This window comes from Beta vulgaris, chromosome 9 (assembly GCF_026745355.1).
Source record: "Beta vulgaris subsp. vulgaris cultivar EL10 chromosome 9, EL10.2, whole genome shotgun sequence".
NCBI classification, from domain to species: Eukaryota; Viridiplantae; Streptophyta; class Magnoliopsida; order Caryophyllales; family Amaranthaceae; genus Beta; species Beta vulgaris.
Window position 1 is genome coordinate 42845827 of NC_079210.1, and position 14892 is coordinate 42860718.

General features: G+C 36.2%; 1 protein-coding gene and 1 long non-coding RNA gene across 3 annotated transcripts; both read right to left on the reverse strand.

The window, feature by feature from the left end:
• Window positions 1-2929: 2929 nt before the first annotated feature.
• Window positions 2930-7589, reverse strand: LOC109136066 (uncharacterized). 2 transcript variants are annotated; one of them, XR_002040831.3, is made up of 4 exons: window positions 4536-7534; window positions 3948-4451; window positions 3432-3681; window positions 2930-3320 (listed from the first exon to the last, which is right to left on the reverse strand). It is a non-coding gene; the product is annotated as an uncharacterized LOC109136066 (long non-coding RNA). The 2 variants fall into 2 exon arrangements; XR_007269823.1 differs by lacking the exons at window positions 2930-3320; window positions 3432-3681 and having other exon boundaries at window positions 3778-4451; window positions 4536-7589.
• A 4694-nt stretch (window positions 7590-12283) lies between these two features.
• Window positions 12284-13402, reverse strand: LOC104903887 (stress-response A/B barrel domain-containing protein UP3). The gene has a single exon (XM_010692017.3). The coding sequence runs from the start codon at window positions 13092-13094 to the stop codon at window positions 12408-12410; it is 687 nt and encodes a 228-aa protein (XP_010690319.2). The 5' UTR covers window positions 13095-13402; the 3' UTR covers window positions 12284-12407.
• Window positions 13403-14892: the final 1490 nt, after the last annotated feature.

Genomic DNA, 14892 nt, shown 5'->3' on the forward strand with positions numbered 1-14892 from the left:
CCTAAAACGATGGACCTAAACGCGAAACTAAAACAGACCAGATATATTTAATAACATATACCGAAAAGTTCGAGGGTGTTGCCCCCTAAGACCCCACCGGGGGGGGGGGGTTTCACCCCTAGACTCCGACCATGACCCCGACTCGCTGACCGGGCAGCAAGACCCCCTTACTGGGTTAATCCTATTTCCAAATAAATAATTCAAGACATAGTTCAACAATAAGAAACAATATGTTGGAATCGTTGTCATCTCAAGTTATCATTGTATTATACGACCGTAGATTCGTGTTAAAATCTCTAACACTCTTGAATTTAATCTTTTTTTTTTTTTTTTTGAGGGGAAAAGCATAAGCTAGATTAATCAAGGGACAAATTGTCCATGAGAATATAAGGAGCCACTTCACGGGGAAAGTGGTTCTCCCAAATTTGCTCCACACCAAAAGGAACTAGCTTAGCTAAATGATGAGCGACAAAGTTGCCATCTCGTTTTACATGAGACCAGACTAAAGAGTTAAAACAAAGGCTAGACGAGAGAATACTCGACAGAATATTATCTAAATCTGAAAGAAAAAAGGAGGTCTTCTGAAGTCGATTGATGACAGTCTGGCAATCAGATTCAACTACCACATTCTCCAGCTCAAACCGTTGTCCAAGCCGCACCCCCATCTCAATTGCCTTTGCTTCTGCGATTTCAGGTGTCCAGTAGGCTCGAACTCGTCGCGTAGCTGCAAACCGAACAACACCTAAATGGTCCCGAGCAATTACACCAAGACCAACATACTTACTAATAAATTTTCTAAGTCGTGGAATTCTATACTATAAGATTCTAATCAGAATTTTAATAAGTAATTTTTTTTTTACAGGAAAGCTCGTACCCAAAATTCTTTTGGGGCCAAGAAGGGGAAGAGAATAAAATAGCATTAATAAGTAACCTTAACTCTTCATGGAAGGGCACCGTTCAAATTGATGTATATGCTAGTTTTGAGTTTCTGACTTCTAATTAAGAAGTGCTAATGTCAATATTACTTATTAGATCCACAGACCATAGCGTATCTGGCATGAAAGCCTGGGAATTTATTGTAAATTATCAAGCTTAAATAATTATTCTGAAACAAAATAAAAATCCAGTCAACAAATATAGAAGAATAATCTTCCAATGTGACCAATCAACTGATCAAAAACCATTCTGAAAGGGAGGGCCGTTGTGCTGAATGGATAACTCATTAAAAAAATCCTCAAATTTTCGAATCTTTTTAGGTATTTTCATGTTATCCTTTAAGCTGAATTATGACTGGCAAATTATAAAACAACGGTGTTTAAATATATTCTAATTTGGATAATTTGACAAACAGCTCAGAGAATGTACAATTGTACATTATGTTTTACGCCTTGTATAAATTATAACAACCAATCAAATCAGTCCATTAAATCTACAAATAAAATACACTAATAATTGAAGCATTAAATGTCTGTATTTTCTAGAATAAATACTTTGTACTCATACAGAAATGTATATACCTGTCAAAAAAAAAAAGGAAAAATTAATGATAGAGGTCTCAACTTTGGGTGATAATTTTTAAAAGGTCTGAACTAATGATTAACCTGTGTAGGTCCCAACTTTAGGGGGTATTAACTTTTAGCGGACTTTAGTGACTTGAAACTGGCTTAATAGGTCATAACTTGTAAAGCATGGGTCACACCAGAAGGGTTAATTGAGGGAGGGAAGTAGAAACTAGGTGAGATTTTAAAAATATATCGTTAGTTTTAATTCACCGAGGCCCGCTAAAAGTTAAGACCCCCTAAAGTTGGGACCTACACAGGTTAATCAATAGTTCAAACCTTTTAAAAATTATCGCTCAAAGTTTAGACCTCTATTGTCAATTTTTCCAAAAAAAAAGGAAATAAGTATATAACTTTGAGTTTTTTTTAAGTGGAACTTTGAAATAAAATTGTTTTGATAATACATCCTGTTTTTGCGTTTTTTCTATATTCAACGAGTTTTTTGTGAAACACGCCATTCTGAAACCAAATCGCGGCCACCCACATAATTAAGAAAGTTACGGAGCTGTAACTCCTCCATCTTCCTTCCTCACTTTTCACTTTTTTCCTAGCTCCTCGCTGCTTATTGCTTTCTCTCTCTCTCAAAACCTGAAAACCCCAATCTTCTCTCAAAATCGATGTCCAAACCAACAAATTCAAAATCAATCTTAACATCTGATAATTTAACACAATTCGACAAATGATCAGATGATTTAAACAAAACTTTTTCGAATTTCGTGAATCTCAAGAATCAATATAGTCCATGGAAATTGAACAATCGAAGACTCATTGCAAAATCTGGGTCAGGAAAATCACGAAGAACATCAACTTGAAGACTATGCTACCGACAATTTTTTACAAACATGTATCATGTTTTTTTTGAAAGTTCGTTTTCTTAGTCGTCTTCTTCCTCTAACAATGATGATCCTTCGAATTGAGAGGTTTTCTCATAATTCAAGGTTTCAACCATGGAGAAAAATAGCAACAAAAATGGCACCTCAATCGAATTTATTTATAAGTTAAAGAGAGAGAAGAGAGGAGAGAGAAAGTGGATGAAAATGAAAGACTAAAAGAGTGACAATAAAAAGGGAGAGAGAGAGAAAAAAAAAAGTAACCTCTACAAAAATCTTAGATAACTCCTACTGAAGTATGAAGTAACTCCACCATAGATCTAAACTAACCCCTGCATAAGTATAAATTAAGGCCTTGTATAAACTCTTGTTAGGTTCAGATTTTCCTTAGTTTGTATTACGTTAACTTTTAGAATAATTAATTATTAATATTGGGCCTCAAGTAAAGCTTATACCTGATAAACTAATATACAAGCTACATACTTGCATATGACCCATAAGATGAGCCTAGCACAACCAAACCCCCCCCCCCCCTCAAGTTGGAGTATGGGGATCACAAATCCCCAACTTGCCTAGAAGGTAAAGAAATTGACATTTTCCGAGTAGTTTAGTGAAAATATCGATGAGTTGTTCGGCAGTGGACACATGATAAGTAGCAAGAGTACCAGCTTGGATAGCATCCCGAACGTAGTAACAATCAACCTCAATGTGTTTCTTGCACTAATTGAAAATCGAGTTTTGAGCAACATAAAGCATCGATTGACTGTCACAAAAAAGAGTCATAGCCCGAGGATGGGGAATACCACTGAAGGAGAGCCTTGAGCCAATTCAATTCAGCAATGATCGTAGCCATGGAGCGATACTCAGCTTCAGCGGAAGAATGAGAAACAATGTGTTTTTTTTTTCATTTTCCAAGAGATAGGAGAGTGACCTAAGAAGATCAACGAAGTATTAATAGAACAGCGAGTCATAGGGCAACTTGCCCAATTAAAGTCACACCACCCAGTCAAATGCAAATCACAATAACCAGAGAGAAGAATACCTTGCCCGAAACTCCCTTTCAAGTAATGTATATCGTATGTAAAGCGGCGGACCAATGTTCAACTCGTGGGACGGGGCTTGCATAAATTGGGCCAAAATATGCACGGTGTAGGCGAGGTCAGGTTGAGTGAAGGAGAGGTAAATTAAACGACCAATAAGCCTGCGATACTTTTCAGGATCCTCAAGTAAAGCACCATTAGCAAGAGCAAGAGTATGATTTTGTTCCATTAGAAAAGAAGCGGGACGGGCACCTAAAAGGCCAGAATCAGCAACACTATCAAGAGCCTACTTCCATTGACACACAAAAAATGCCTTTCGGACTACAAGAAACTTCCACACTTAGAAAATATTTCAGCGTTCCCAAATATTTCATATGAAAACATTCTCCCAAGTATTGCTTAAAAGATGGGTGCAGGAAATAATGATATCATCAAAATACAGAAGCACATTAAGCTACAAAGAACCCTCAGAAAGATTTAAGAGGAAATAATCGGAATAAGATTGTTGAAAACCATACCGCTTTAAGGATGCGGCCAACTTGGTGAACCAACAACGAGGAGCCAGGAGAACATCATAGAGAGACTTCTTTAAAAGACAAACTAAACCTGGAGAAGGACCAGGCTAATCAAGATGAGGCTTCATATATACTTCCTCGTCAAGATACCCATGAAGGAATGCGTTATGCACATCCATCAGATGTAATTCCCAATTTTTCGCAGCAGCTACAGCGAGGAAGGTACGCATAGTGACCATCTTGGCAACGGGAGCGAATGTCTCATCATAGTCAATATCCTCAACTTGATGATTTTTAAAGACAACAAGACGATCTTTGAGACGTTCCACCTTGCCAGAAGCATGATACTTGATTTTATAAATCCATTTAGAACCAAGGGCTTTCTTGCCCGGAGGAAGAAGGGAGATGTCCCCAGTGTCATTACGTTCTAATGTGTAATTTCGTTCTGTATAACATCACGCCAACCTTCATGGTGCATGGCTTGTTTAAAGTTCCGAGGCTCATGACCTGCAGTAACAGCAGCAAGAAAAATATGATGTTGCCTAGAAAATTTATTACCGTTTACAAAATATGCTAGAGGATAGGAAGTACCTGAGGAGTCGTAAGAAGGCAATGAACTTGGAGATGGACTTGTTGTTGTAATCATGGGAGTGATGAAATCACGCAAGAGAGCAGAGGGCGTTTTACCCCGGTTGCCGCGACTCAACTCATCAGCAGCAAGAGAGGTAGAAGCGCTACTAGGTCCGGTAGCAAGGGCCAAGCCCAAATCAGAGGACCGAAGGCCCAGGTCCGAAACAGAATCTTCAAGACGCGCGGGATTGGAGTTACAACTCAGGCACGCCAACCAGCGTTGGAGAGTCTTGGTCCCTCATAGGTTAAGTCGCCCCTAAAACATCCTCCAAAAAATCCAAATCCACACCATGACCATCATTGTGACCCAAGAGAGCAGTAGAAGAGGTACAAGCAAATGGAAATTCATTTTCACAAAATTGAACATCGTGAGAAACGAAGATCTCATTATTTTCCATATCATATAACTTTCATCCCTTCTTGTGATTAGGATACCAAACAAATACACAACGACAACTACGGGAACCAAATTTATCCCCTTTTCCTTTTTTATTATGAGCAAATCAAAGAGAGCTAAACACTTTGATCTCATCAAAATTAGGAGCAACACCAAACAAGACTTTATGTGGAGTTTTATTGTGCAATAATCGAGAAGGAGTGCGATTAATTAAATAAAAGGCACCAAGAACACATTCACCCCAAAATGAAATAGGAATATTAGCTTAAAACATCAAAGCAAGGCTCACATTCAATATATATTGATGTTTTCTCTCCGCACAACTATTTTGTTGAGGGATGCTAACACAAGTGGATTGAAAAATAATCCCCATGGATATTAAAATTATCAAGCATGCAGTTAAATTCCATGTCGTTGTCACTGCACACCACTTTCGCAATCACCTCAAATTATCTTTCAATCATAACAAAGAAGGAACAAAAAGATTTATGTACCTCAGTTTTGCACGTTAATAAATAAACCCAAGTAGCACGAGTAAAATCATCCACTAAAGTCAAAAAATAATGTGCACCACAAGAAGACGAAGTCTTACAAGGGCCCGAAAGATCACAATGAATCAATTCAAACATCCGACTTGCATTATTATAACTATTGGGAAAACTAGGACGAGATTATTTAGCTTGTGGACACATAATACAAGCCTTAGACAAGATTTTTCTAGAACTACTATTACTAATAGCAGGAAAAAGCTTGACAATTTTATCTGATGGATGACCAAATCTACGATGCCATAACTCAAAATCACATATGTCAAAAATTATAACTGCACAAACGGTCAGAATGCGACGATAATAATAAAGTCCATCTTTACATTCACCGGGTCGAATCAGGATCCCGAAGCAAAGATCCCAAATACCACATAATGAATCAGTGAAATGGACAAAACAATGAGAATCATCAATTAATTGCGACACCAAAATTAGAATGTAATGCAACTGAGGTACAAAAAGGAACATTTTTTAGTATTAAACCGCCAACAAGCTTAACAGTCTGCCCATCAGGTAAGCCCACAGAGCGAGTCGAGGTAGAAAGAGGATTAATCAAATAAAGATCATTACCGATGATGTGATGACACGCGCCGGTATCAAGTAACCAAGAGGAAGAAAGATGCTCAGCCATCATGTGTTCAAACGATTATTCAATAACCAAATTAAAAAGCACTTGCACCTGGGCAGGGGTTAGAGAAGCGAGGGGATGGCTCCCTTCGGAACCACCAGCAGCGAGGAAGTCCGAGACACTAGGTGTGGGGCCAATCGTGCGCCAGCATAGTAGGTACAGGGCATGGGGCAACATCGGTAGAAGAGGCTCGAGACGACCTAACAATAACACCCGACGACAAGGAAGACGAACCCTTCCCAAATTTCTTCTCATACCAGCGAGCCTGCCATGGATCTTAAGACACGAAGAAATTTTGTGACCCCTTTTTCTTGCAATTGGAACACACAAGTTCAGACTTGTCAGGACGATCAGGGAAACTTTTAACCGCGAAGATATGAGCGTTTTCAACCATAACCTTCTCACGAGCCATGCCACGGACCCGCTAATCTTGAAAAAAGGCGTGATATGCACGACTTAAATTAGCAGACGGTTGTTGAGCTAATAAGTTTCATCGAACGGTAGCATATAAATCATCATCAACTCCAATAAAGAATTGATGGAGCTTCTCTTTCTTACGGTCAACAACAAATCGACCCGTCACATCACACAAACAACACTTACCATATGTGCAACCATGAAGGGGTTTGAGTCGCGCAGGGTCGTCAAACAACCCCATCAATTGGCTGTAATAATCCTTCATGGACATAGATTTGAGTTGTTTGCAGGCAGTGATATCGCCTCGCAATTGTTGAAACTGTGGGTTGTCTGTCACACAAAAACGAGACTCAAGGCACACCCAATTCTGCAAAGAGATCGGGCCTCATCATGATATGGAATGGAAGCAGCAACTTTTGGATCCATGCTTATCAACATCCACGAGACGAGCATGGAATTCACCATTTCCCAATCTATCGTCTTTTTCTTCTCAATAGGTTTCTTGAGAGTCCCATCCACAAACTGGAATTTCCTACGAGCTTTTAGAGACAAAGTAATGGATCTAACCCAAGCTAAATAATTATCTCCCTTCAAGATTATGTGAGTAATAAAATTCCCTGGTTGATCTCTGGATCCTAAAATGGATCTAACCCAAGCTAAATAATTATCTCCCTTCAAGATTATGTGAGTAATAAAATTCCCTGGTTCATCTCTGGATCCTAAGTAAAAAGGTGAAGTAGGCTCAATCTTATCTCTGTCGGTCATGGCTGCGCAACCGTGATAACCGGCAACAATGGGGGAGCAACCGTGAGGCAGTGGCACAGAGGAGAAGAAGTCGGCAGAGAGGAGTCAAAGAAAAAAAATAGGTTGACTCTAGTACGATGTTAGGTTTAGATTTTCCTTAGTTTGTATTACATTGACTTTGAGAATAAATAGAACCTAATTAATAATATTGATTGGGCCTCAAGTAAAGCTATACATGATAAACTAATATACAAGATACATGATTACACATGACCCATAAGATGGGCTTAGCAACTCCAAAGTAAGCCTTGGATAAGTATAAAGTAACCATATAATAGATGTAACAGTAACCCTTGAACAAAATATAAAGTAACTCCCAACAGATAACAACAGTTCTCCTACACAAGTGTAAAGTAACTCGTGGACCGTGGTACAAAACCTATAGTAATCCCTGGATAGATATTAACCACGTTATAAATATAAAACTAACCCCTTGCACAACATATAATCCTTTGCATAAATTTAAGGTAACTCCTAAAATGCAACTCCTAGTTTCATAGTAACTCATAACTTCAGTAATAGTAACCCCTATTTTAGTGAAAGTAACCCCTTAGCATTACTAAAAGTAATCCCTAGTTTCGGTAAAAGTAACCCACTCATTCGAAAAAGTAATCAGTGTTTCAGTAAAAGTAACACCTTAGCGCGCATTAGAAGAAAAAAAAAGACCTCTAGATTCAATAAAAGTAGCCTCTGTTACAAAAAGTAACCTCGTAATCTAGCTTGGGCCTTTTTTATTAGCTGAGATAGGATTAATGATTGGGCTTCTTTATAGCGCCTAGGATCCGTTATCTGGCTTGGCTAGAGCTTGGGCCTTTTTGTTAGCTGAAAACGGATTAACGCTGGAGCTTCATGATAGCGCCTGGGTTCCATTATCTGGCTAGCGATTAGGCCTTTTTATCAGGTGGTCACACTATTTGTTTAAGGTGTGGCCAACCTTATATAAAAGTTTGTGTACATATTATGTTTCAATGGTTGACCAATCTCAAATACGACGTTAAAATGTTGAAATTCATTTATTAATTTGAAGTCATTCTTAATTATGGAACTACAATAAAATTTGAAATATAAATAAGTACAAATCAAGTTGAAGTAATACTTTTCAAACAACATTATGTTTATTATTATAGATGAGATCTGACAATTTTTTTCCAATAATATCTAACTCTTCGACACATACTTATACTGGAAAAAAAAAAAAAAACAAGCTAAGGTTAATCTACTAGTTCTACTTTGAGCAAACTTGTGCAACGATTTTCTTTGGTGCAGAACCGAAGTCCTACCCAAAAGGCCTCTACTAGGTTGAGGTATTCACCTCTATATAAAGATGGTTTTGTTCTCCTCAACTTTCGATATGGGATAGTCAAGCTCTTAGCCGTTGAAATAGAAGGGATGAAAGGAGGGAAGGTAAATGAATATATGTGTGAAGAGGGAATTAAACGGCGCCTATGTACTCCAAACCCTAAACGAACCTATTGCTATAGTTTTGCCTGAAAACCGCAACAATAGGTTTATTGTACCCTTTTTTTAATTTGCACGCACTTTATTGCTGCGTATGGACATAACCGCAGCAATTCATGCGCGCAATAAGCAATTATTCTACTAGTGATAACAAATTGATTGATCCCCTATTGAAATTGCATAATGAAGCAATAAATTAGTAAAGAGGATGCAAAAGTCAAATATCCACTAAAAATGATAGTAATTTTGTCTGAGGAAATTTCTATTCGAGTTTATCTAACGTTATTGATATATTTTGACTTATCATAGCTGTTCAATAATGACTACAAATATTTCTTCTAAAAGAATTATCCTAGCTTGCCATTTAATGAGTAAGCTAAGAAAATGCTCAAGTGATAAGTACATGTGCCCTTAGCGCATCGCTCTGCACCCACCACAGGCTCCTGACATTTCTCTATCTTGTTGACTGCCTCGATGTGGCGTGTGCACACTCTAGTGCGCTGGACATAACAAATTGTGTGTCGTGCAACTGTAGATCTGACCAGGTTTTAAAGATTATGTTTATCTTTGAGTACTTATCATCATTAAAATCCAAAAATCAATTATTTAAAAGATAAAATCTTATGTTACCCTAGTTTTCCCCTACTTTTACCCTTTTCCATAATTAAAGTATTTTATTAAAAAAAAAGTCAAAAAGTAAGTACAAATTCATGCAAAAAAAAGTTTGGCTACTATTATTATATCACTCTATTGGAGAACCAGATTTGTTGGCTATACATCCTAACAATGTACTTAAATACTGTAACTTGGCTCCATTAGGCGTGGATCAGATTGTTATTCTCTTTGAGTAGGATTACATTACATGTGGATCAGATTGTTGTTCGCTTCGAGTAAGAGTAATTTAAAATATGTTATCTCTAGACCAATAATGTGATAGGAGTTTAGGGGCATGTTTGGCAAAACTAGCGGTTTTAGTAGCTGTTAGCGGTTGTAGTAGCAGTAGCTGTTGAGGGTAGCTGCGAGCTGTCTATTAGTAGCTGTCAGCGGTCAGCGATCAAATTAGTTGTTTAATTAGAAGTGTTTGGCAAAAGTAGCTGTTGAAATTGTAAAAGACAATAAATGACATTTATTCTAATATGAAATGAAATAAAATAATTTCATATGTTCGTTCAATAGTCAAATTCAATATTTATTTTTTCAAAGAATTTACACAAAAAAGAGAAAACGACTTTTTAGTTGCTCAAAAAAATGTATAAATCTAAGAAAATATTCAACTCTCAAAAAATTTATATTACCAGTTTTAATTAAAATACTTGTAAAATATATTATCTTTTAAATAAATATTTAAATTACATCTGTGCTATTGTAAAACAAACATCGAATTGCCATAAAATAAAACAATTAATAAACAGTAAAGGAAAAAAAAAATAAAAAACATTGGTTAATAATTCTACCTTATGCTATTATATCGTGTTTATTTGCTAGACCGCTACCTCTAAATCTCAAACGTTACTTGTAGTAACGTTCCACAACCGCTACTCATAATCTACTCCAACTGCTACCCGCTACTACAACCACTACCTTACCAAACACTCATAATTTTCTTAAGTAGCATTTCAATCTTGTCCAACCGCTAAGGGCCTAGATTTTATGGATTAACCTATTATTATAGTAATACTCCACATACTTATCTCCTCACAAAGAAAACTCAAATCATTGTATTAGAACAAATCTACCAGTCTATTCACAGTTAATTTGAGGAAACAAAGAATCGGCATACAATGACATATTGACATCCAACCTAGTCCGTATTACACAAAGAAGCAAAAGTGTACATCGTTAACATTAAAAAAAAGGGGGACAACAGAAAAGATATAGGAGTGTTTGCCTGTGAACCACAACCATCATTAATCAAATCACATGATAATCATTTTACGGGTTTGGATTCGGTGGAGTTTGATGAAAACTCTACATAGTGGAGTTGAATCCTAACCTTATATTCTAAAATCAACGACTCAAATTTTATGGAAAGAGATAAGGAAAGGGAGGATTTTTGGGGAAAATAGGGGGGAGTTTTGGGAAAGAATATATAAACCATTGATTTTAAAATCAATGGTTATGATTAGGGCTGGCAATGATGCGAGTCGAGCTCGAGTTTGACTAAACTCGACTCGAACTCGAAAACTCATACTCAAACTCGACTCGACTCGAAAACTCGCGAGTTTCAATTTTTCAAGCTCGAACTCGAACTCGAAACCTAAACTCGAACTCGAACTCGAGCTCGAACTCGATTCAAGCTCGAACTCGAACTCGAACTCGTTTCAAGCTCGAACTCGAACTCGTTTCATGCTTTTTGGTCATTTGATATATTTTTATTTTTTATAGAAGAAATTCTTTACTTTGCTTTTTGGTCATTTTATACACTTTTTTTTTTCTTTTTTTAAAAGAAAGGTACAAGTATTTTATAAAAAAATAAAGTTAAAATTTCATAAAAAAATTAAAAGTATATATATAAAATTTTATCGAGTATCTCACGAGTTTCTCGAGTCGAGTATTGAGTTGCTCGACTCGGCTCGTTAACATGTCGAGTCGAGTTCGAGCTCAAGTCGAGCTCACTCGAGTCGAGTTTTGACCGAGCTTTGACCGAGCCGAGTTCGAGTAGCTCGCGAGCTGTCTCAACTCATTGCCAGCCCTAGTTATGATTTGTTAAACTCTACGCGGTAGAGTTATTTACTAACTCTGCTGGATCTAAACTCTCATTTTACGTACTTATTCTTACCGAGTTAGAGTGATAAACAGCATAACACGTAACATGTTTATTTTACACCCGGTGTACCATACTCATGGTACACACAAGGCTTTTTTTTTTTTTTTTTTTGCTCGTTACTTATTTGAAACCTTCAAATGAACATAATCACATATGAACATAACCACATAATAAGTTCCAAATGAGCAAATGAGCAAAAAATAGCCTTGGTTGTACCATACACATGGTATACCCCAGGTGTATGATGAATACACTCCAAATATAGTGTATATGAGTATATCTATTATTTTCTCATTTGCATCTCTTTTAATTGTGCAAATTTAACAGATTTAAATGTTTCAAATCAACAAAACAATAGTCTTACACAACTCATAATACACCCAAATATACTATAAAAATTTACAACGCATTTCATAAAATACACACAAGTTGCACAAAAAATTTTAAACTTTCAATTTATTTGTAATATATAATAAGTTGTATATAGTTATACCATGTAAAAAAAAAATGATCTACAATGATTTTGTCAAAAAAAAAAAAAAATTGGCTCAATCTCTTACCCACCCCAAACATTTCTTCCCTTGGAAAGAAAAAAGAAAAACTCCTACAAAAGACATTCAACATCATATCAATAAAATCTGATAGGGAAAAAAAAACTAGCAAAACATCATATTTTCATGCATTGGTACATAAATTAAATATACTTGATATTATTATATGATGCACAAAAGTTGCACAAACATTACCAAAAAGCACACAGAAAAATTACACACAAAGTCACAAACAAAAAAAAAAACAAAGGAGAATATGAATATTAGTCCAAACTAGTAGCAGGACTAAGACGTGGAACAACATAATCAACAGCAATAAGATGATCATCTGAAACCTTAAACTTATCAATCAACTTTCTCATCTGATCTTCATATTCTTCACACGCATCCAATTCATTTAAATCATGGAACACCACAAGAAACGCCACACTGAATCCTTTCCCACGATCAGAAATATTCTCCCCAAAACTTATTTGCTCAAAACCCCCTAAACTTTCTTCTTTTTTCTTCATACCCTCTAATATCTTCTCTCTTTCTTCCACATCCTCAATCTTCAAAAACGTAAACCTCATACCAGACCCAGGCCTTGGGACACTTGGGCTTTGGCCCAAAAGATCAACGGCCCAATCCACAGCCATGACGTCGTCACAAATGGGCTTGACGAGGGATTCAACGACGGACACGTGTTCGTCGCAGAGAGAGTATTCGGAGAGATTGGCACGTGTGGAGTAACGGGCGTGAAGCATGTGAGTGAATTTGAGAGAGGAAGGGAGAGATCGAGTGCGGAGGATGGGACCCGCAGTAAGATATGTAACGGAATTGAGTGAATTTAGAGCGTTGAGACCGTTGACCATTGCATTGACTTTAGATGGATCTTGGAAGTCTTCGTCTTTGATGTTGAAGAGGACTACGTGTTCTATGATCTCGGTTTCTGATGATGGAGATTCCATGGTTTTTTTTGGTTGATGGTTGGTGGAAGGAGGAGAGAGAGAGAGAAAATTGAAGATGTGTGAGAGTTTGAGTGGTTTGTGGATGGATGGATGGACAAAGCATAAAGCATCTAGTAGAACAACTTGGCTTATTTGCTTCTTTTTATATCATTATCTTGTGAATTTTTTTAATTATATATCCTCCCGTCTTTTTTTTTTTTCCCCTACTACGAGGAGTTTTCGACCGTCTTTAGGAAGTAGATTAATTTTCTGCCTGAATTTGTATGGGTACTTCAAAGGACAGTATTCCTCCTACCTGGGATTTTTTCCATACCCAAGACTCAAACTCGATATCTTGGTAAAGTGAGCGAGAGGCCCTTAAAAATAAATGGATATTACAAAATATTAGAAAGCATATTAACGTTGTGGTTATAGAGAAAGATATTATACTTTCTGTTATAGAGAAAGCATATTACAAAAGATATTATATTGGAAGGAGAATTGTATTCTTTATCATAGTGATTTATTTAACTGTATAAGGTACAATTTTCACAATTAACGTTGCTTGTAAATCTATACTATTATATTAAAAGGCATTCATAAGGATGACTATGTGCCATGTGGCACTCTCCTCTATGGTTCTAATGCAAATGCTCTATTTTCATGTCAAACCTCTCAACTAAAAAATTATATTGTGTGGTTAGAAGGTATCGAACACGTGACCTTTAAAACGGAAAGTAAAAGCTTAACGATTTGATCCACCATAACATCATTGTTTAATATTTCAAAATAAAATATAATAAGGTCTTGTAATTGTATCTCATTAAAAGACTACATAAGTAGTTGAATACCTAACACATTAATGATAATGATAGTAGACTATTGTAGACATAAATTCTTACTCCAATTTCTTGTATTCTTCAAATTATGACGTCAATTTTTTTCTCACAAGACAAAAATTTACGAAAAGAAACAATTCGGGACACTCGAATTTTTTCCTTGAATAATGCAAAAGTGGGTTTTAATTCCCAAAATATGCCCAAAAAAATCAAAATTCCCTGCGTACCGTCCACGTAGGACGGCACGCGAGAAAATTATTTTTTTTTGTTTTAACCCACAGAAACCGCTACTCAGAGTAGCGGTTTAATTTTAAAATAAACCGCTACTCGGAGTAGCGGTTTACAAATAAAAACCGCTACTCTGAGTAGCGGTTTACCTGGGCAAAAATATGGTAAGCAGATATCAGTTTTCATAATAAACCGCTATTCGGAGTAGCGGTTTATTAAAAAAAAAAAAAAAAAAAAAAAAATTTTTTTTTTTTTTTTTTTTTTTTTTTTAAACCGCTACTCCGAGTAGCGGTTTTACCTAAGTTGAAAAAAAAAAAAATTCTCGACACTTATAAACCGCTACTCCGAGTAGCGGTTTTACTAAAAAAAAAAAATTCTCGCGTACCGTCCTACGTGGACGGTACGCAGGGAATTTTAATTTTTTTGGGCATATTTTGGGAATTAAAACCCACTTTTGCATTATCCAAGGAAAAAATTCCGGGACACTCACTAGTTTATTTGAAAAGATGTGATAGATAGTGGAATATGTGAGAGTGTAAAAGTTGTGTTGAAATAAATACTATTCATTTTAGCTCTGGAAAGGTACAACTTTGATCATTAACGTTGTTTGCGAATTTATTTTTACAAAAATATAATTGAAAGTGGAATATGTTGATAGTGTGAAAGTGGTATTAAGATATTTTTATTAATGATTAAAAGACCGAGTGATTTTATTCTATATTATTTTTTAAGATATTTTTTGATATACATTA